Source organism: Schistocerca serialis, unplaced genomic scaffold (genome assembly GCF_023864345.2).
Source record: "Schistocerca serialis cubense isolate TAMUIC-IGC-003099 unplaced genomic scaffold, iqSchSeri2.2 HiC_scaffold_1261, whole genome shotgun sequence".
Lineage (NCBI taxonomy): Eukaryota > Metazoa > Arthropoda > Insecta > Orthoptera > Acrididae > Schistocerca > Schistocerca serialis.
In genome coordinates this window covers 4813617-4838151 of record NW_026047471.1, presented here as the reverse complement: position 1 = coordinate 4838151, position 24535 = coordinate 4813617, and the positions used below count along the sequence as shown (strand labels likewise).

General features: G+C 40.4%; 1 protein-coding gene across 2 annotated transcripts in view; it reads right to left on the bottom strand.

Annotated features, from left to right (window-relative positions):
* The window catches only part of LOC126438151 (protein HIRA-like), a 212736-nt gene that overhangs the window by 61957 nt on the left and 126244 nt on the right, over nt 1-24535 (bottom strand). For both annotated transcript variants that reach the window (XM_050090526.1, XM_050090527.1), the window contains one exon: nt 17301-17520. In XM_050090526.1, the coding sequence (XP_049946483.1) occupies nt 17301-17520 (220 nt within the window). The remainder of the gene's footprint in view (nt 1-17300; nt 17521-24535) is intronic.

Genomic DNA, 24535 nt, shown 5'->3' with positions numbered 1-24535 from the left:
ACTTCTTTTTAGGAGGACTGACCAACCGAGCTCTCTTGGAGGATTGGGTGTAAGCACTACCTGATGGTACACCCGCCCCGTCAGTAGTAGTAGTTCGATGAGACTGTTCCATAGGATCCCACAAGATGCTATGGTAACAACTGTCAACTCAGGTGGAGCCCTACGTGCCTGAGCAAGCCTTGTACAACTGGGGGAGGGGCAGCAGGTGCCCCAGAGGTTTCCCACTAGAGACTGTTTTACCTCAACATCCATTCACCTCATCAATATGTAGCACACCTTGAGGTTGGGGGGCTTTTTATAAAGGTGTGTATACCTTCCTCATGGTCCAGGCGGTGAATCCGAAACCCCCGTTCTCCGAAACAGACAACATTCCACCACTGTGCCACTTGGTGGTCGCTGAAGCATGCCCAGAGCTCAGGAGCCCTGGGGTCGCCTATCCTGTACTCAGCAAATGAATGCTGAGCCCCTATGGAGATTTCTGCTCCTGTCCACGTCCCTAGGACGACAGATGCTGCACCACTCTGTAGCCCATCTCCCCTTACAGTTGTGTATGAAATACTGTACAACAATTTAGAATGAATTGTCTGAATGTGCCTCCCAGCAATGTTATTTATCTTAATTCATAAGTGTGGTTACCAAGCGTGTCAGTTTCATTTCTATCCTCTCCCTTTCTTTCTGAGAATTTTGAGATGTTTGACCTAGAGCTCAATTACTTCATGGATTTTATTGTAATGTACGTATGAAGTGTGATTTAATTCTACTGTTAACTGAAATGACCCCACTCACAGAAGACTTTTGCCCAGTTGATCTGAGAATTTAAAAGGGAAGACATTACAGTTTTTGTGGTTACTATGTCATTTTGATACACATCTTTTTGGGATTGCTTTTATTGATATTTGATAACCGTAACCAAGTAGAAAAGGTTGATGAAAGTTGTGTGACCATTTAAACATATTTGCACCGCCACAATAATCACACACTTCCACTTCTCAGACTGTTGCTACTGCTAAACCATCATTTCAAATAGCAGGGGCAGCAGGGGGTCAAACAGTCTAGAGGAGAAAGCACAGTAGAAATCTTTGGGTAACAAATGAGATACTGAAATTAACTGATCAAAGGAGAAAATGGTGCAAACAAAACAGGCAAAAAGGCATACAGACATCTAAAAATTGAGATTGACAGAAAGTGCTAAATGGTAAAACATAAATGGTTAGAAGAGAAATGATAAGGTTGATACATGTTGCAAAGAGGCTAATTCAGCAGATCTTTGGAGAAAAGAGAAGCACCTGTATGATTATTAAAATCTCACATGGGAAACCAGAACTACGCAAAGAATTGGAGATTGAAAGGTTGAAGGAAAGTTTGAAAGAATATGTTACAGGAGTTAGGCAATGGAAACAAACTTGAATACAATATTATATATATGAAAGAGGAAGATGAGAAATGATATTGTGAAAAGAATTTGACAGAGCACAACATTTTCTTGGAATTATTAAGATACTTAGGACAGCCAGCCATAGCAACACTATGGGCTTTGTGTCCAAGATATATGAGACAGGCAAAATACCCTCAGATTTCAAGAATAATTTCAGTTCAAAAAATGTTGGTGCTGACAAGTATGAACCATCGGTTTAGAAAGTCATGGTTGCAAAATACTGGCACAGACAATTTACACAAGAATGGCTAATTCTCAGGGAAGATCTGGACAAATATAGGAATATGCAAGGCAATAGTGACCCTATCTATGATTTATCCTACAAGACAAGTTGAAGAAAGGCAAAGCTATACTTATAGCATTTTTGGTTATCTCCAACTTGTACAGAAATCAAAGTCCAGTTATAAGAGTTTAAGGACATGAAAGAGAAGCAGTAGTTGGAAAAAGGAGTGAGACAAGACTGTAGCCTATCCCTGGTGTTATTCAATCTGTACACCGAGCAAATAGTACAGGAAAGCAAGGAGAAACCTGGGGAAGAGAAATGAAGTTCAGCGAGAAGAAATAAAACCTCTTGAGGTCTGTCACTGACATTATAATTCTGTCACAGATGGGAAAGGGCCTGGAAAATCATATGAATGTAATGGGCAGTGTTTTGAACAGGGTTGGTTTGTTTGTTTTGTTTTAGGGCATCGGAACAACTAGGGTCATTCACGCCCCTGTCAAAACTATAGAACAGAGGACGGAGAGGAGTTTAAAAGTGACTACACATCAATCTCAATCCATGTAAGAGAAGACAGCTAAAATCAGGAATGTGGAGAAAGGTCTATAAAATAGACCATAAAGAAATGGAGGTTCATGACTAAATTTTAAATGGCCTTCACCATATTGCTATGACGGGTAAAAAAATAAAACATGGTCGACAGCCCATGTGGCGTTTGCTAAAATGCCCGATAACTCAGGTGGGAAACCCAAGTGGGAATATAAATGGTTAAAAATGGGCATTCCATCAGGAAATGATAGACAGGTAAAACTTTGGTGCAATATGTACAAACTAGTGGGGGAGCACCACTTAACAAATGACAATAAAAAGGAGTGCCCAATACACAACCTAGTGAAAATGACCTCCTCACAGCGGAAAGGCTGAGAGGAGGTCCGTCCAAGCTGCTGGGAGAGGGTTAATAACCTGTAGCTTATTCCCATGAAGGGAGGACCAGTGGCGATGCCAAAGTGACACCACCTCCTGACAGACAGAAACACAGATACCATCGGAGGGAATACAAGAAATAGTGGGCTAAGGCACGAGGACTGCAGCCTTGGCAACAGTGTCAGCAGCCTCGTTTCCTATCAGACTGACATGACCAGGAACCTGTCTGCCATGATCAGGAACCCACATAAATAGCACAGTGAGCAAACAACAGTTTTCCTGGACCTGCTGCATTAAGGTATGGGCAGTGTGTAGTGCACACAGGTTTTGAAGGGCTCTGAGAGAGTCTGAGCAGATGACGCAATTGAAAATACAATTAGTCTGAGAGCCATGAGTGTACACAAAGGTACAGTCGCGAAGTTCCATGTGAAGGTTGTGAAATTGAAGGTGATAGAGCAAGGCTGGTGTAGTGTTCTTAGGAAGCGAGTGAAGACCGAGGTGACCACAGGCTGCCGCATGAAGCCAAGGTGGTGACGGGTTCACACCTACCGGGAAAGTTGCAGGGAGTGAGAAGTTAAGCTGCCGGAGTAAGAGCCGAAAGTGAGCTCCAGAAGGTAACAGAGAAGGTCACGCCCCATATGGCGATCAAAGGTGTCATCGAAGGAGGAGGCGTAGGATGGGTGGTCACACTTGGCAGACAAATGGCATGCATACCTACTGAGGAGAAAGTCACATTGGTAGGACAGCACTAGGTCAGCAGCTACAGCATACAGATTCTCAATCGGGCTACTGTAAAAGGCACCAGTGGCCAAACAGATGCCACGATGGGGGATAGCATTGAGACCGCACAAGAGGGACGGATGTGCAGATGCATAAACAAAGTACCCATAGTCTAGTTTCAAATGGACAAAGGACTGGTACAAATGGAGGCACGTGGTTCGATTGGCACCCCAGGAAGTACCATTGGGGACATGTAGGACATTGAGGGACCATGTACAGCGGGCTGCCAGGTAAGACACGTGGGAGGACCAAGAGTGTTTCCTATTGAGCATTAGCCCCAGGAATTTCGTAGTTTCAACGAACAGAAGAGCAACAGGCCCAAGATGTAAAGAGGGTGGGATAAATCAATTGTGCTGCCAGAAATTCATACAAATGGTTTTGTCAGTGGAAAAATGAAAGCTATTGTTGACACTCCATGAGTAAAAGATGATCAAGACATCGCTGAAGACGCCACTCAATGAGACAGGTCCGAGAAGAACTGCAATAGATGGCAAAATTGTCAACAAAAAGGGAGCCGGAGATGACCAATGGGAGACAGGCCATTATACGGTTAGTGACGATAGCAAGGAGGAGGATGCTAAGGGCGGAACCCTGAGACACATTGTTTTCCTGGTTAAAGGTGTCCAACATGGCAGAACCCACACGGACCATGAAAACTGTCACTTAAAAATTTCTTAGGGAAACGGAGCAGGCGGCCATGAAAGGCCCACAGGCAGAGAGTACAGAGGATACCAGTCCTACAGCAAGTGTCGTAGGCTTTCTCCAAATTGAAAAACATGGCCACAGTCTGGGATTTCCACAGAAAACCATTCCATGTCATGTGTGGACAAAGTGGTCAACTGCAGAACGGTGTGCTCAAAGTCCACACTGTGCAGTGGTTAGTAAATTGCGAGACTTGAGCCACCATACCAGCCAGCCATGAATCGTACATTCCATCATCTTGCAAGCACAGCTGGTGAGAAAGATGGGGCGGTAGCTAGAAGGATGGTGTTTGCCCTTACTGGGCTTAGTTATTGGTATCACAGTGGCTTCATACCAGTGTCTGGGAAATGTGCCGACTGCCCATATGCAGTTTTGAAGCAGACAAGTGCTTGTCTGCAAGAGAAAGGTGCTGCAACATCTGAATGTGAAAAGTGTCTAACCCTGGGGCAAAGGATTAGATGAAGTTAGAGCATGTTCTAGCTCCCTCATAGTAAAGGTGGCATTGTAGCACTCACAATTCTGAAAAGAGAATGATAACGCCCAAGCCTCCTCCGATTGTTTCTGTAGAGAAAGGTAGTGTGACAGTGGGAAGAGCAAGAAATTTCCACAAAATGGCTGTCCAAGGTGTTGGAGATAGCAATAGGGTCCATGATGACATCATCAGCTACTGTCAGGCCGGAAACTGGAGAATGAATCTTGGCCCTAAAGAGCCGCTGGAGGTTAGCCCACACAACAGGGAGGGAGTGGCACTGTTAAAAGAACTACTGAATGCAATCCAGCTAGCTTTTTGCTATCCCGAATAACACGATAACACTGTGCAAGCATCTGTTTGTAATGAGCCCAGTTTGCCATCATAGGGTGACTGTCAAAAATGTGGAGAGTAAGTCTGTGGGCGAATCGCATCGTGGCATGCCTCAGTCCACCAAGAAAGCAGGACACAGTGTGGTGAAGAGGAAGTGTGGGGATCTGCAGTGGTAAGGATAATGTTTGTAAGGTAGTCCACCTGGTCAACACAACTGCGGAAATGGTGTTTGTAGTAGGTCGCCAGGGAGGAGTACAGCCACCAGTCGGCCTTAGTACGCTGCCATTTGGGTGTGCATGCAGGTGGGGTAAGTGTAAGAAAACAGACAGCACACGGGAAATGGTCACTCGAGTAGGTGTCAGAAAGAATGGATCACTCGAGAAAATGGGCAAGCTGGGCACTGCTGAAGGATAGGTCCAAATAGGAACAGGTGTGCGAGGAGTCAGAAAGGACTGTGGGTACTCGCATGTTAAGGCAGAAGAGGTTAAATTGATTACGAAGGTCTGCCAAGAGGACGTATCCGACAGGTTCTTGGAGATGGTGCGCATTGAAGTCACCGAGAAGCAGAAATGGGTGAGGTAGCTGCCCAATAAGCTGGAGGAATGCTGCCCTGGTGACATCGAATGATGGAAGGATGTAAATGGATCAAACGGAAAATGTCAGGTGAGGAAGGAAAACTGCAACAGCTTGAAGACAGGCAGTCAGGGAGATGGGTTGACTATGAATGTCATCCCATATGAACAGAGTGTGACTCCCACACGAGGTGGAATGTCGATCTCAGGGGGAGGACAAAACAGACTGTCAAGAAACACAAATGATGACACAATTTTGTTTCCTGAAGGCAGAGTACAAGGGGTCGCTGTAATTCTACAAGCAGCTGTAAATCCTCTTTGTTGGATCAAAGGCTGCAAATATTCCATTGGAGGAGATTCGTGAGGAGGAAAAAATGAAGGAGTGTACAGGGTTGCAAGATGAATAACCTGCAGTACACACTTCGTTGTATCACTTTCATAAAGTAGTACAATACCATCCAGATACTGTCTATATTAAATTACTTTATCAAATGCGTATGGATGTATATCAAAACAACTGTCCTCTAGTTCAAAATGTCAGCCAAGGTTGCCCCTGAACTCCGTAAGATTGGTAACAGTAACTGGGACCTGATGACCATTTTAGCCATTTAGTAATATAGATACTGTTTCACACAATACACAATAATTGTGCATTAAATTAGTATGGCTAGATACATAAGTGAGTAAGGCCTTAGAATCAATCCATTATCTTTTACAATGAAGTGAGAGTATTCATGAGTGACTGTTTGGAAACATATTTGATGTTCAGCTTCTTCTATCAGCTACTCAATATCATTGTTTATTCAGTTGTATTCCAACTAAGATTTTCCATTATTGTATGAAATCAGCACTAAAAAATTCATACAAATCAGAGCTTACCAATTTTTGTGTGATATTACTGACCACAAAAGATGGTAAATATTTATTTGGAGTGTTCAAAAAACCATTAACACAGATATAATCACAGAAGTCAACTCTATCTACCACAAAAGCTGCAAAGAGCTTGTTTTAGATTAGTTATCCATAGGAGCCTACCATTTCTGTTCAAAAATAAAGAAATGCAGAAACTGCATAGCGTACTTACAGAAGTAGCGAAGGTCAATGAATATAAGAACAATAGTGTCAAGAACATGTTTAAGTAGTTAAAAGAAAAGAAAGGACCATACTACAAACATAGAAAAAGAAGAAGCAGAAGAAAGAAGGCTCATGACAAAAAGTGCGCTCACTCACACCAAATTGCTAATAGTTAAAAGTGAATTTAGGCTTTGGTAATACAGGAAAATCAGAAGCAGGAATACGACATAAAATCAGCGAGAGACTTAACAAATTTATGGGCAAGTATAAAATTAATTGTCAGGACTGCTACAAATTTTAAGTTGGTGAAACATGCAGAAATTTTGCTGTCCAATTTAAAAAGTACACGTATGAACGGAAATCCTTTCAGTAATCATCTGAGCTCCCTTAAACATAAAGTGGGACAATACATGGCAATTTAGAAATTTTACATAAGGGAACAAACAGGTACACTTTAAACATATTGCAAGGAATGGAAATCTTTGTTCACAGTAAGAGAGAGCCACAACACTCACTGAAAGAACGAAACATCACATTAAACTGGTATTTTGACATCTTTCAAGAAGGCAAATGTCGCAGACCCATGTTGGAGCTGATGCTTACCTATCTTCCATTGGTACCATTTCACCCACAACAGGTATCATGTAGCCATGAGACCACTCTCAATATCCCAAGTAGTAAACATGGTACCATGAGATGACGAAGGCACTACTGTCCAACATTCCTGTTAATTTAAATATCTCAACCCCTCCCTAATTATACAAATAAAAAAAAGTTTTTATGACTGTGTAGTATTCTTATTTTAGGTACATTTAGCTTTTGCATTCTGTTGCATAGCAGTTCTGACTCCTGGGGTGTACATACAAATTTTTAAAGTTGTGGCTTGACACAGACGGCACATCATCAGAGCTGGCTCATATCTTATGTCACAAGCAGTATCTGGGGCACAGAAGGAATTGTATTGAATCATATTATTCTATTCTTTTCTTTTCTTTTCTTATATATAAGCTATATGTAGACTGAATGAATTACACACACAGCCAAAAGTAAATTAATGGGTTGTTTTATGCAAGGATAATGTTTTGATACATCGTTCAATACCTGTATGAAACAAAGTAAGAAATATGCTCTTCAATTCATTAATTCATGTATCTTCATCTTTTTGTTTCAGAAAGTGGTAGCATACAGACGTATGCTTGGTTCTGTCGTAGCAGCATCGTTAAAAATGTGTATTTTAACCATTCATTAAAATATTACGATAAATTATTAGAAAAAGAATATTTGCTCACACAGTTAAGAGTTCAAATCCTCTGTTCATCATTTCACTTGCCGCCAAGATCCTGCATCAAGAGATTCAGTGCAGACAACAATAATTCACACAGTATCCGAAAGAGCATTCCTTTATCTAGATGTCACAATCAAGGCTACACACAATGAAATTAATGTGAAGATCAACAATTTCAATGGTTGCAGTGATTATCTGGTACCGCATACTACTGGAAGCAGCAGTATGTAATGCAAATTATGTCTATTGAATGTAATGATATTAAAGGTCTGTTAATATTGTTAAAAGTTAAAGTTTACCCAAGATTATGTACATATTCATAAATTATCTTCAAAGTTTTTCCAATTATTCACACAATTATTAATCCATTTCCACATCTGCACACATACCTATTCAGAATGCACTGTTCCAGAAGACTAGGCACCACATTTCCACATTGAGCCGAGCCATAATTAATACATGCAAATAATGCAGTATGACAGCACCTAATGTGTTACTCTGTGAGTCTTGCAATATGGAGCCATAATATGTAACATCTAAGCTCAGCTTATTCAAGGCATTATTGCACTGAAGAAAAATATGAAGGCAAGGGGAACTGACAATAACTGAGACACCATGTTGGGAGCAAGTCTGCTATCATATCCAGATAATGAGAGCAAATGACCATATCACCAGCCTTGATGACATTATGTCCAGCTTAAATACGACCGTTTCAGAAAGCCTCAGTCTCGATGTGTGGTGATCCCACCTGCATCTCTGATTACGAAGGAATGACAGTCTCGCTATTTAAAGGAGGACTCAATTGGTGAATCGTAATGTGCTGACTGCTGCCAAAATAAGAGACCACATTCAGACAGCTGCCACTGCTGTATGGTCATTTCTGTGGTACAAGAAGATGTTGGCGAGTCTGAGGCTTCCCCTGGGGAAGGGTTATTCAAGTAACAACAAATTACCACCTACAACATGTTGGGCAACACATTCTCAGATGTTTTTGGACTTCTGCCAGGACTGTGCCACCCAATGGGCACATCTCTCGCAAAGGTCTAAATTATTGTGCACAATGTTCTGCAATGTAGTTAATCTAATATTTAGAGTACCTTCAATGCCACAAATTGTGAGATGAGGATTGTCTCCAATCATTTTCCTCGCAGCATCAGTGTTTTCTTGGATCACTGCCACTGCTAGGTGACCAGGACAAGGTTCATCTTCAGGAGACTCCCAACCTCTTGAAAGCTTATGAAATCAATTTCCAGATTGGCCCTAGACTCACCGTAACGGACAAGGTTGGAGATCTTCTGCATTCAACTTCTTTTTTTGGCCACTGCATGAAAATTGTGGCACGATACAACCATCTCGCACTGTGTCAGACTCGCTCAGCACTGCATGCATCTTCATTCGCCTTCACAACATGGTTTGAAGTCCAGTGGTGGGGGAACTGTTGGGCACATGCTCCAAGGTCGAAAAACAATGCACTTTCAAACTGAAATAATCCCACTGTTGTGCGACTTCCAGTTTCAGAGCTGCTAAAAAACTTTCTGCAAAGCCCTCACAGTACCGTCTTCCTGGCAGTACACTGTGCTGCTGATCTGTGCCTAGGCTTCCTCCTTTAGAATGTCTGCCATTCGTGATATCCTGTTGGCACCTGCTTAAGTGCACAATCATCTTTGAGAGTGCTGGGGTGCACCACACTAATCGCCAGTGAGCCAAAGTAGGCTTGCGCCTACAGATTCCTATTCCAGTTACCTGCCTGACATGGCTACTGGGTCCTGACCTACACAATGGCTGTAACCAAGAAAGCTGTGTGCCTGCATTCTTTGTTGCACTCTGGTATGTGACTCAGCAGGTCTTCCACACCACCAGACAAGACAATCAGTACTGTAAACTCACAAGTAATAAACATGTTTCCAGACACTGCTGTTTCAGTGACACCTTAGGATGCATGACAGCCACCTCCTCCAGTTCCCGAGGTTGACCACCTGCACCACTAGTGTGACCACCTCACATATTTAGCTTCCATGACCATTATAAATCCTGATCCAAGAGGTAACTGCTACAATACTTAAAAACACTGCTGCTTTTCATAAAATTGTGTCATATTTTAAAGTGGTTCCACTGCCATACTAGTTCACAGAATATTTTATTACATTTATATATTTTGTTTATTTTATAGAATATGACTGTATACCTAATACTAAAACTTTAGATTCTACATTTGAAAGCATTTCTGTTCTAACGCCATTTAACAACCACAGCTAGTTTTACTTCAAGCAGCCTAAATTACTAACAGTGACACTAGTCCATGATACTCCTGTACACTAGAATTTTTGCTAAGTTATTTTGTTTTTGCTGTCCTTTTAATACAGTATGTCTCACTTCTATATACAGGATGGTCCAGGAGGACATCTTTGCTACTTTGAAACATCTCTCCTATTGAATAAGGCTCATAGCTCTTAAGGTACACATTTTAGAACCCATGCTTACTGGACATTTTTTTATTGTTTTGGTCCACACTATCACTTCTCAAAATATGGAAAGCAAAGAGTTTGCAGTAGAAGATATTTGTTTTACAGTATTGAAAATAATCAAATGCTCACAGCTCTTCAAGATATGCATCTTTGAGCCCATGTTTACTTGACCTTTTTTGCTTCTAATGATAGTTCTCATCATATTCCCGAATATTTTGTGCTATGTAAGATAACCATTTCACATTGCCCCAGTTTCTGAAGATTTGAGTTTGTGTGTGTGTTTTATGCTAACAGATCCATGTAACTAACTTGGAAACAGCAGCACTTTAAACAATATACATTGCTATTGAAGGGGGAAATTAAATGGAACAAATTATGACAGTTACAATATGCACAAAACCCAATATTACATGATTTTCCCTGCAAGATATTGCTGACAAAATTTTTATAACACATAACTTTAGCTCACAATTGTTACTGTATAGCAGTGGTTTGGAATAATGAACTCCTCTTTCAAAGCACCCTCTTCCTCCTGTAAAGTTCTTATTTATGACAACTGGAATAAACATTGTTCGGAATATGATTATCAGTGGCAGGGGTAAAACACAGGGAGCGAAAAGCTATTTACAATTTTTACAGAAACCAGATGGCAGTTATAAGAGTCGAGGGACATCAAAGGGAAGCAGTGGTTGGGAAGGGAGTGAGACACGGTTGTAGCCTCTCCCCGATGTTATTCAATCTCTATATTCAGCAAGCAGAGAAGGAATCAAAAGAAAAATTCGGAGTAGGTATTAAAATCCATGGAGAAGAAATAAAAACTTTGAGGTTCGCCAATGACATTGTAATTCTGTCAGAGACAGCAAAGGACTTGGAAGAGCAGCTGAACGGAATGGAAAGTGTCTTGAAAGGAGAGTATAAGATGAACATCAACAAAAGCAAAATGAGGATAATGGAATGTAGTCGAATTAAGTCGGGTGATGCTGAGGGAATTAGATTAGGAAATGAGACACTGAAAGTAGTAAAGGAGTTTTGCTATTTGGGGAGCAAAATAACTGACGATGGTTGAAGTAGAGAGGATATAAAATGTAGACTGGCAATGGCAAGAAAAGCGTTTCTGAAGAAGAGAAATTTGTTAACATCGAGTATTGATTTAAGTGTCAGGAAGTCGTTTCTGAAAATATTTGTATGGAGTGTAGCCCTATATGGAAGTGAAACATGGACGATAAATAGTTTGGACAAGAAGAGAATAGAAGCTTTCGAAATGTGGTGCTACAGAAGAATGCTGAAGATAACATGGGTAGTTCACATAACTAATGAAGTACTGAATAGGATTGGGGAGAGGAGAAGTTTGTGGCACAACTTGACTAGAAGAAGGGATCGGTTGGTAGGACATGTTCTGAGGCATCAAGGGATCACCAATTTGGTATTGGAGGGCAGCATGGAGGGTAAAAATCGTAGAGGGAGACCAAGAGATGAATACACCAAACAGATACAGGATGTAGGTTGCAGTAGGTACTGGGAGATTAAAAAGCTTGCACAGGATAGAGTAGCATGGAGAGCTGCAACAAACCAGTCTCAGGACTGAAGACCACAACAACAACAACAAAGATTATCTGAAGTGTTAAACTAAACCATTTTGCAAACAACATTTGTATACCATCAAAAATTCTCAAAAATATACCTTAAATCACATAGATGGACAAAGAAATTAGGGGTAACAGTTTGTTTGAATGAGGATATCACGTGCAACATTTGTAGAAACACAAAGATAGTATACAACTGATGATACAGTATGAATTCGTGTTCCCAAGTCTTTCACTAAAATTCAAACCACAATGTAAAAACGAGAAAAGTGACAGTAAAACATATTATTTACAAATGGAGAGATTATGGGTAATTAGCCAACTTTTTCTTACAAATTATGAAGATTTTCACTTTCTAGAAAGACATCAAATTCTTAAGTAATAGTGCCCTTAAAATTATATCAAAAATTATTATGTAACTGATTTGTAATAAACCAAAGTTCTAATCTTGCTGAGGAATGGTAGAATGTCATCATCGAGCACTTTGTGAAATGGTAAGTACATAAGTGCACTGTTAAGTATGAATTATGTCCGCAGCTCGTCGTGTGGCTAGCATTGCTCCCTCTGGATCAGGGGGTCCCGGGTTCGATTCCCGGCTGGGTTGGGGATTTTCCTGCCTGGGGACTGGGTGTTTGTGTTGTCCTCATCATTTGATCATCATCATATGTGACTATGGATAGATTGGACTGTGTAAAAAAATTGGACTGTGTAAAAATTGGGACTCTGTATAGGCGCTGATGACCGCGCAGTTGAGTGCGCCAAAAAACCAGTCATCATCATCATCATCATCATCATCATCGTAAGTGTGAATTATACTACTTTTCTTTGCATTCTGGTTGTAATTACACTCATGTTCACAAATTAAGGATAATTGCAGAATGTGGTGCCCCACAACATAGCACTACACAAAACTGGCACTGATAGCATAGGCACATAGGGAACGCACACGACACAGATCTGCAAGTCCACGGTACTGGTGATAAGTTGAGAAAACCGACCCGAAACACATGTGCTACTAGACGCCACTGTTTCCTGCGCATGTACCCCGATATCAGTATGGGATATGATCACCATGCACATGTACTCAGGCCGCACAACAGGTTGGCGTACTCTCGATCAGGTAGTCGAGCAACTGCTGGAGTATAGCCTCCCATTCCTGCACCAGTGCCTGTCGGGGCTCCTGAAGTGTCATAGGGGTTTGAAGACGTGCAGCCATACGTCGACCAAGAGCATCCCAGATGTGCTTGATGTTGGAACAGGCAGGCCACTCCATTCGCCTGATATCTTCTGTTTCAAGGTACTCCTCCATGATGGTAGCTCGGTGAGGCCGTGCATTATCATCCATCAGGAGGAAGGTGAGACCCACTGCACCCCTGAAAAGGTGGACGTACTGGTGCAAAATGACGTCCCGATACACCTGACCCGTTACAGTTTCTCTGTAAAGACATGCAGGGGTCACGTGCACCAATCATAATCCCACCCAACCATCAAACCATGACCTCCAAACATGTCCCTTTCAAGGACATTAAGGAGTTGGTATCTGGTTCTTGCTTCACACCAGATGAAAACCCAGTGGGAATCACTGCTCAGACTATATGTGTACTCGTCCATGAACATAGCCTGGGACCACTGTTTCAATGACCATGTACTGTGTTCTTGATATCAGGGTTTACGGACTCTCCTGTGACCAGGGGTCAGTGGACTGCACCTTGCAGGTCTAGGGGAAAATAAATCATGCCTGTTCAGTCATCTATAAACTGTGTGTCTGGAGACAACTGTTCCAGTGGCTGCAGTAAGGTGCCGAGCAAGGCTACCTGCAGTACTTCGCGGCTATCTGTGGGCACTGATGGTGAGACGTCAGTCTTCTTGTGGTGATGTACACTGTGGACATCCCGTACTGTAGAACCTGGACACATTTCCTGTCTACTGGAATCATTGCCATAATCGTGAGATCACACTTTGTGGCACACAGAAGGCCTGTGCTACAACCTGCTGTGTTTGACCAGACTCCAGTCGCCCTAGTATTCTACCCCTCATAATGTCATCAATATGTGCTCTTTGAGCCATTTTCAACACACAGTCACCATTAGCATGTCTGAAAACGTCTGCACACTTACTCGCTGCACCGTACTTTGACATGCACCAACACACCTCTGCGTATGTGAACTCCTGCCAGCACCACCGTGTGATGACCACAGGTCAAATGCACTACACGGTCATACCCCGAGGCGATTTAAACCTGCAAATCGCTCACCAGAGCGTTGTTTCTCCATGTATCAGCATTATCCTTAATTTATGAGCATGAATGTAGATTATCAACCTGTTAGGCTCCACTGTGTGTGTGTGTGTGTGTGTGTGTGTGTGTGTGTGTGTGTGTGTGTAAAATAATTCCTGAAGACCCCTGAACTTCTTACACTTACTAAGTCAGTTATTTGCCAATGACGATTTCTGAGTTGTGATAATAGTCTGAAGAAGCTTCAAGCCCAAGGAATACAGTGTAGGAGACAAGATGTGTCAACCAATCCTTAATAGTCTGTCGAAACTGGATGTATCACCCAACACTTTATAGTTTCTCAATATTGGTAAATGACACATGGCTCTACTCTGGTTTTTATCACAGAAAGCGACACATTCCTCTGATTTGTGACTTTTTAATGTTTAGTCGAGTCATGATAACTATGAGCAATTCACAAGTAAATTTACTCTCAGACAATGAAAAGACAGCATCAATGTTTTGCCATCACAAAGATAGGATGGAGTTCTTCACATGGAACCCTGCCTCAGAATCTCCACAACAACTCACTGTATTTACTCGAATCTAAGCCGCACTCGAATCTGAGCCGCACCTGAAAAATGAGACTCAAAATGAAGGAAAACAAAAAAAATTTCGCGAATCTAAGCCACACCTGAAATTTGAGACTCAAAATTCAAGGGGAGAGAAAAGTTTTAGGCTGCAGCTCCAATTCAAAACAAAGTTGATCCATTGTAATATGAGACACAATTTAGGTCGAATGAATGACGATACAGCTACAGCAGTTTGGTTCGAGTCGTAAGCTTAGCAGTTAAGCTTTACCAGGTAGCCATTGTTATGCATCAGGTGCTCCATCCGTATTTATACGGGAACTCTTCCTTTTTCACGTACTTCGTCTGGTTTAAATTGATTGCTTATTTTTCTTTGATCTGATAAGTGCCATTCTCTTTGTTATAGGTGTTTACGTCACTCTAAGCTGAAAATGCATTATTGTACTGTGTCATGCACTGTTTGTCGCATTCTGATAATGTGGCTTGGCTTGCTTTTGTACATGCTACCGCCACTTACAATTTAAAAAAAAAAGAGAGAGGAATTGTCTCATTAGCGAAACAATGGCAAGAGACTGCTATTTGTTGTTACTTACACTGCTGCTTTCTTTGATAATGATCAACAAGAACCAAATAATAGACAGCGTATGATAGAAGGTGTTCTGAACGAGAGTTTAGCAAAAATTTTTCTCTGTTTGAAAAGCTTGGCAGACACCTCTTTAGTACATTACACTCTGCACTGAAATTAGAGTCATCTTACATTTAAAAATCTAGTAAATTGCTGTGCTTCATTTCTGACTGTATCACTATTAGGCATAAGAATAATACGAATATAAACATGACATGATATGTATATTCTTCCGCATTTGCTGTTGTCTCACTCTAGTTTCGTAGTTTATTAGGCAGACAGGATTTAAATGAGTTAGCAGCAAACATGAAAGAATACATGGCAAAATGTTTATATTCATATTATTCTCATGGTGAAGAGAATACTGCATGCGATTCACAATTCATAAAAGTTCCTATAAGGAACCATCTTCTCACAGGTAGGATAAAATTCAGAATGTAGAGTTGGCCATATTTTGTCAAACATCCCAAACAGTCTTGCCAGTTGGATTTTCGTAGTACATTGAAATGCTGCTACATTCGAAGATGGACAATACGGAACTTGTATTTACTTCGTTGGATAACGTATGAAAATGCAGTGGTCAAAGGTGCTCGTCTTCCACCTTTTTTTTTTTTTGCAGAGAGTTTGGCGCCAGTATTTATCTTTGTGCCTCCAAAGCATGCCTGTGTAGTGCTACATATATCCGACGGCAGAAGTTAGTTGTGGCGGCAACTACCAACATTTTTCAGAACTTCGGCGTACTTCGCACTCGATTCTAAGCCGCAGGTGGTTTTTTGGATTACAAAAACCGGAAAAAAAGTGCAGCTTAGATTCCAGTAAATACGGTACATCTCTGCCCTGAAGAAGTTTTCACACTCTATATTAGCACAAAAGACTCACTTTTTCCCTCGCTAGGACACATCTACACAGGAATTATGTGGTCTTATTTGTGTTTTCAAAGCAGATAGTAGATGAATTGGAGACATAAATCTGGTTAATGTCAGCTCATGTGGCACCAAAACACTGTAGTATTTCAAGTGCAAACTCTCTTTTACTTTAGTTAGGAGTACGATAAGTGCTTCAACAAATCTGACTTTTGTTATTTAGGGGTTTTATCACTCTCTTAACAACTCTAACTTCATTATTTTTTGTTGAGTTAATGGAGAGACATAAGTCATTAATAATGGCACCTTGAACACAAAGTAAGGGAAGCAGAACAGTTGACAGCAACTGTAGCAAGTTTTGACACAACTGTGCATCTTCTATGAGACCTTGGAGCTCATTCTTAGGGTTCTGTACCGTAATTGGTAGAAACAGAATTCTAAGAGGAGCATTTTGTTGTCCAGCTGTCCGTTAAACCCCCCCCCCCCCCCCTCTCAGGAACAATTAGATGTATCATGTTGAAATTTTATGTCAAATACTAAGGTCTATGGATCCTCCTCTCCTTGACACAGCTAAAAAGAATCAACAAAACTCAAATAGACAAGCAAGCACTCACAAAGAGACTGTGCAAAATGTAACCTCCAACATGTGCAATCCAGTTGTGCAGATTAACTGAGAGTACAGTGAGTGAAAAATAAACCAACACTGAGTCTTTAACCAAATGAATGTCAGACAGTCTATATTACTCCCATCAAAATAATGAGCCCTGACATTGCTTGGATTCTGAGGAACAGTACATTGTGTGTTTTAAATAGTTTTGGTATGCACTAAATGAATAATATTTACCCATGCACATTACAATACAATGAGTTACTGCTAGTCCTTGTTACTGAATATCAAATGTTTCTTGGAATATGAACTCCCCTTATATAGCCCCCATTTCCTCCTGTAAAGCCCTTATTTATGACACAACTGGAATAAACATACCTAACTAGATATACGATTATCTTATATGTTTAACTCAACCATTTTTTGGGTAAAGACTTATTTCACGTTCTTCATTTAGTTATAATTTCAATTAACAAATAATATACTTAGAAAATAGTCTTAAGATTGTTCTCAGCCAATCCTCTGCAACTGTAATGAAATATTAATGTGATGCTACGGTACCTGTTTTCAAATCAAGGAGATGGAGCATAGCATCTTGGCACGCAATAGCAATAACCTGGTTATTGGCAGCTACTCCAGCTGCCGGAGAACCCAACACAGCCTCCCAGTCTGGTGGCTGTTCAGTGTCTGCTACACTGCACACACAGACCCGTGTCAGTGGACCATGTGGAGTGTTGAGAGCACCATTCGATACTTCTAATCGTTTACGCCCTCCCAACAGCTGGAAACATAATTGTTAGGTACAGTACAAATAATTAAATGGAATTAAATCTTTATCTCAGACATATGAAAATGCGAATTTATGAACACTTGTCAATGAAAGAGAGATTAAATTAGCAAATTGGGTGTAGAATGAAATTTTGTTTATGATTTCAAGAGTGATGCAGTAAATTCCTTACCAAAAAGATTGAATTACAGGGGAAAGTGCTTGAAACAATAAATATGCAGCATTTAAGGATAAAACAGGACCCTCAATTTTTACACAGAAGTAACTCCATTCTAATTACAAACAATGATTAAATGAGTAAACTCACTATGCTGACTCACATGAAAAATACAAGTATTGTGTACTTAGGCTTTACCACATTAAGCAGCACATATTTCCTGTATTTATCGGCTGAACAGACCATAGCATCCAATTAAAAATGGTTCAAATAATGGATTTGTAGGATGTTGACTAGTGATTTTGGCAAACTGCTCACAGATCCCAATGATTCCCTCACTGCCTTAAAGGGTTCATGACTTTTTCCATGTCTCACATGTAAGTGCTATAGAGACAGAACGTTTAGCAATAGGTGAATATTTTGGACCATATTTGATAAATAGTCGCATGTTATGTTGTATTGGTAGAGGAGACAGACAATCTAAGATAGTTATTCCCTTGACACAGTCCCTTATTTCTTTAAATATTTCCATGAGTGCCTATTGGGAGATCACCTGTTAATACATTATTAGCAATGGTCCCCATATTATATGTATACCCCACACAGCCACTCCCTTGCTCCTTTCAAATAAACATCTTTATGCCTCAGTTCTATGCGAAGTATTAGTGTGAAAGTACTGAGTCTTTTCTTAATTTGATGATACACCATTTGCCTTTAATCATCTATTAATGTTATCAGATATTCCATAGGTCGCCTTTTCCCTCAAGGCAATGGCACAATAAAAATTCCTATACTTGCATCCTCAGCAAAATTTTATGTGTGTTTAAGAAACAACAAAGGTCCAAAAATAGAACTCAGTACTACACCATGCCCAATAGCTTCAAATTCTAAGTGGTTATTATTATGTGATGAATGTGGATGTAATACACACAGCTTACTTTTCCTACAGATACCACGTAAGTGTGCTCTTGAGAGAAATTTTGGAATGAACCACAAATATGTTGCACTCAAGGTCAGTACACAAAGGCTTGGGCATCCGTGTTCGTTATGAAGTCACCATGTAGGGGCTAAAGCTGATGAAACACTGTAATTTTGTTAATGGAGTAAGCAATTCCTTCTGGACACTCAATGCCACTTTTGGGGGCATATTTTTGAACCAGGAACTGCATTTTTATGTCTACAAATAAATTATGTACATTATATACTGGGCCAACAGTGTTATTTATTTAGAGGAAAATCATGTCTTGCCAAACACTACAGGTATAATGTAAAAACTATAGGTATAATGTAAAAACTTTCCCACAAAATCTGATGCGATAAAAATAGATCAATGCTAGTATAGCACTCTTGACGAATAACAATTGCATCATTGGTGTATATTACTAATATTGTCTTTCTGTAGAGAAATTTGTACATTCAAACATTACATTGGGGCTACTTGAAGGTGAATAATGTCCAAGATATTGCTAAAAAACATTTTGTGTGTAAAACAGATATTTTTAGGACACTTTAACACTTAGTTCCTCCTAAGCTAACATTATTAGGTCACTTCTATACAGGAGCTGTATTGAGTAAAATTTTACTTCATCACTATTTTTATAGAATAAAGTGTATGCTATAACTTTACAAATAAAGTTATGGAAGCAAGGTAAATAAAATAAATTTTCAGAAATGTCACTTTCTTGAGATCATCTCCTTCACTATGTGCTGCAATTCAATTACATATTCAACCTCCTCTAATCACAGTAATTCAAAAGGATCCCTATGCATTTGGTTCTTACATGGAATGACTCCACAGCTAGAATTGAGTTACACATAACTCAGTCAGTGACAACGGCATATTTGAGCATTTGTACACATATGGTAGCTTCAGTCAAAAATATATGATTTCGTAGCCTCTTGACAAATTTCACACGCCTTGTGATCCCCTCTAGTGTGAAAAGGCAAAACCTGGCTGCAGATTTCTAGAGCTGCATTTTTAGGACTCCCCTGATAGATCAGGGTTGCACTACACAAAGGAAGCCGCTACACGCATAGCACAGTACTTGAGGAGTGCACATGAGGTCTTTTTAGACTAGATGGTAGTTTGAGGTGCTCTGATGAATACTCACCAGTCGATATGCAGCAAGAGATGTCATACCGTGTTCAGACTAAAGACACATTGACTGTCAAAATATTATCAGTGAACTGTCAAAGTCTTTGTAATAAAGTTCCTGAATTTACTGCCGCCCTGGAAAGTCTTGTGCTAAAATTATTTTTGGGACCGAGAGCTGGCTGAAACCCGAAGTGGAAAGTTCTGAGATATTTTGCGTGTCATTGAGCGTACATCAGAAAGACAGATTACAGGCCATGGGAGGGAGAGTGTTTTTACTGGCCACCCGATTCTGCTGTGACAGTTCTAGAATCATTCAAAGAAAGTCTATGGTCAGTAGTGTGTAAATACCCAGATCATGTAGTACTATTTGAAGGCAACTTTAACTAACCGAGTATATACTGGGATGTATATACTGGGATGTCTAAGGATTCATTGCTAGGGGGGAGGGAGATAGTCATGTGAAATATTTTTGAACACATTTTCTGAAAACTGTCTTGAGCAGGCTATACACAATGGAAATATTTTAGACCTTGTAACTACAAGTAGGCCGGACCTTATCGACAATGTCAGTACAGAAAGGGGGATAGGTAATCATGATGTCATTATAGCAACATGGTTACGGAAATTAATAAATCAGTCTAGAAGGCTAGGGGAGTGTTTCTACTAAATAGCAGGAGATATGCATTTGTTAGCATCTCACTTAGACAGTGAACTGGTATCACTTAGTTCCAGTAAGATAGACACTGAGGAATTATAGACAAAGTTTAAGCAGCTTGTAAATTGTGGTCTGGGGATTTATTTGCCTAGGAAGTGGATAAAGTATGGAAAAGACTCACTATGGTTTAATAATGAAATTCGAAAGATGCTGAGGAAGCGGAGGCTGTTGCACTCTTGTTCAAAAGGAAACGCACAAATGACAACAAGCAAAGGTTAGTAGACATTTGTGCATCTATGAAAAGATCTATGCGCAGAGCTTACAACTACCACTATCATAACTTAGCAAAAGATTTGTCACAGAACCTGTGAAAATCCTGGTGCTGTGTAAAATCTTTAATTGGCTCTCAGGATCCTGGATAAAGGTGTCCGACATGGCAGAACCCACACGGACCATGAAAACTCTGTCTCTTAAAAATTTCTTAGGGAAACAGAGCAGGCGGCCATGAAAGGCCCACAGGCAGAGAGTACAGAGGATACCCGTCCTACAGCAAGTGTCGTAAGCTTTCTCCAAATTGAAAAACATGGCCACAGTCTGGGATTTCCACAGAAAACCATTCCATGTCATGTGTGGACAAAGTGGTCACCTGCAGAATGGTGTGCTCAAAGTCCACACTGTGCAGTGGTTAGTAAATTGCGAGACTTGAGCCACCATACCAGCCAGCCATGAATCGTACATTCCATCATCTTGCAAACACAGCTGGTGAGAGAGATGAGGCGGTAGCTAAAAGGATGGTGTTTGCCCATACTGGGCTTAGTTATTGGTATCACAGTGGCTCCATATCCTTGTTGACCGTCTGGTGTAGCAGTTGAAGACAGCAAAATGAAAGCTGAAGTTTTAAATTTCACATTCAAGAAATCACTCACACAGGAGAACTGTACTAACATCATTTGACCATTGGACAGACTCCAGTATGGACGAAATAGTAACAAGCAACAAGGGCATAGAGAAACAACTGAAAGCAAATAAATCACCAGGTGCAGATGACATCCCAATTTGGTTTTACAAAGAGTACTCTAATGACACTAGCCCCTTGCCTAGCTTGCTTTTATGGTGAATCTCTCACCCAGAGCAAAGTCACAAGCAATTGGAAAAAGGCACGGGTGACTCCAGAATATGAGAAGGAAAAAAGAATGGACCCACTAAATTACAGACCAATATCTCTTACTTCAATCTGCTGCAGAATTCTCAAACATATTCTCAGTTTGAGTATACTCAACTTTCTTGAGACTGAGATGCTTATGCCCACAAATCAGCATTGCTTGTGCAAAACTCAGCTTGCCCTTCTCTCACATGATATATTGCAAATTATGGATGAAGGGCAAAATGGAGATTCCACACTTCTTGATTTCCAGAAAGTATTTGACATTGTGTCCCATTGCAGATTGTTAATGGAAGGACGAGCATATGGAATAAGTTAGCAGATATGTGAATGGTTCAAAGACTTCTTAAGTTACAGTGTTCGTCAGAGACACGGGTATCGCCATGAGGGCCCCAGGGAACTGTGCTAGAACCTCTGTGGTTCGCTATATACATAAATGATTTGGCAGAGGGGCTGGGCAGCAATCTGCAGTTGTTTGCTGATTATGCTGTGGTGTACAGTAAGGTGTCGAAGCTGAGTGATTGTAGGAAGATAAAAGATGAAAGAATTTCTAGTTGGTGTGACAAATGGCAGCTAGCTCTAAATGAGGAAAAATGTATGTTAATGTGGAGGAATAGGAAGGACAAACCTATAATGTTTGGATACAGTATTAGGATCGGATACAGTATTAGGAATGTCCTGCTCAACACAGTCAAATCATTTAAATAACTGAGTGTAATGCTGCAAAGCACTATGAAATGGAATGAGCCTGTGAGAAATGTGGTGGGAAGGCAAATGGTCGACTTTGGTTTATTGCGAGAATCTTACGAAAGGAGACCACATACAGGATGCTGGTACGACCTATTCTTGAGCAATGTCCAAGTGTTTGGGATCCATATCAGATCGAACTGAAGGAAGACATCAAAGCAATTCAGAGGCGTGCTGCTAGATTTGTTACCAGTAGGTCCAAACAACACGCAGGTTTTACAGAAATGCTTTGGGACCCCAAAGGGGAATCACTGGAGGGAAGATAACTTTTTTTTTGAGAAACACTATTGATAAAATTTAGAGAACCAGCATCTGAAGCTGACTGTCAAACACTCCTGCTAGCATACATTGCGAGTAAGGACCACGAAGAAAAGATACAAGATATCAGGGCTCACAAAGAGGCATATAGACAGCAGTTTTTCCCTCACTCTGTTTGCAAGTGGAACAGGAAAAAGAATGATTAGTAGTGGTATGAGGTATCCTCTGCCATGCACCGATGATAGCTTGTGGAGCAGTTACATAGACACAGGCATAGAACCTCATCCAAGGTACCATCTTCCTTCTTTACAACTGAAATACGGCTGGACAAAAATGTGTCCCGTTACTATATCTCATTCTTAATTTAGTGGTTGATGCTGAGGAATACTCTGCCTCCCTCCCTGTAACTTCCATTTGAAATCTCTAGTTGAGTCCCATTTTTAGGAGCATACACAGAAGTATATTTCATCGCAGGCTGGCTTAGTAATGCAGGACTTTGCCCAGTTTACATGGGACACAGCAAGTACTCAAGATGTCACTCACTACTGACAATTTTACCCCGATGGCCAAGTACCTAATTTGTACACCACACATCTTGTGGTTGGGCTTCTTATACAAGTTTTTGCAATTCTTTTGATCCAATGGTTCTGTCAACATGATACCGTTTTCTGCGTGAAAACATTTTCTTCTCTTTCTTTACAAAACAAACATTACAAAAAGGATTTAACTTTAGTATTGCCAGCTATTTACACCAGAGACTGTGATCCGTTTGAAGTCAGCATCATGTTGAGCACACAAGTAGCTTGTTGACTACTCTTTCCATGAACAGACTGACTGTTTTCTGTTTTCCTTGGGTATTCCAAACTAACTAAATTAGTTGCCTCAGTGGTATTGTTAGTTAGTTTCACGAACAGATAATAAAAAAAAAAAAAAAAAAAAAAAAAAATGGCAGAATACGATTTATTAAACCAAAAGTGGATAACTTTGCCTCAGGTGATACTGTTCATTTTGTTCCTGCTAGAAAATGATTCAGACAGCACATTGGAAGGTATGTAGATAAACTTCCCCCATGCAGTTCCAACGGGCAAACACTCTTGCAAAAAATTGTTACCTGAGCTGACTCTGTGACTAGTGTTGTGAGCACCAGTACTGATTACCTGTGTTTCCTGACCTACATTGTCTCCCCACTTTCTACCAGTACAAGAATTTATGACTTGCAACTGATTAGAGGCTTCCTTGTGGTTATCATACTTATACATAGTTCTGGAGCTAGCATTGATGACCACCTACATCTCAAAATTTGTAGTTTTGGACCTATTTCATCTACTTGGTTTAATCATGTGGCAAAAAAAAAAAAAAAAAAAGGTACAGAAAGTAAAAATTATCATTCAGTGATAACAACAGTCAAAAACTGGAAAACTTTGGTAATTATGTTTACAGTTCCATACTATGGTATTCCAGATAAGTGTAGGAAATGTGTGGTATCCTCAAAAACTTCGTTCTGTTGCTTAGTACAAATATATCACAATGAACCTAAATTCTCCAGTACTGACTGATTTTCTCATGCATACCTCGTTCTTTTCAATCTGAAGCAATGCTACTCAGGGCCTCTCTCCTAAGAGTCATCAAGCACATTTTCTCTGGTGTTTTGGCAGATATTTACAATTTTGTTTTTGAATTGTGTATCTGGAGCCAGCACAGCCAAATGCTGTTCATCACATCTTTCATGTGACACCCAGTTTTGATGGGAAGCATCAGTCTGTTTTCTCTTACAAATAAAATTATTTTTTAGGTGGTATTTTATGTGCCTACTGAACAGACAGGCCGAAATTAGTCTAATGCAATATTTGTTTTACAGATGTGTATTAACGCGGACAACAAAACATGAGGAATAATGGGTACTCCTGCAGTGACAGCACCTCCATTGTCTGCGCT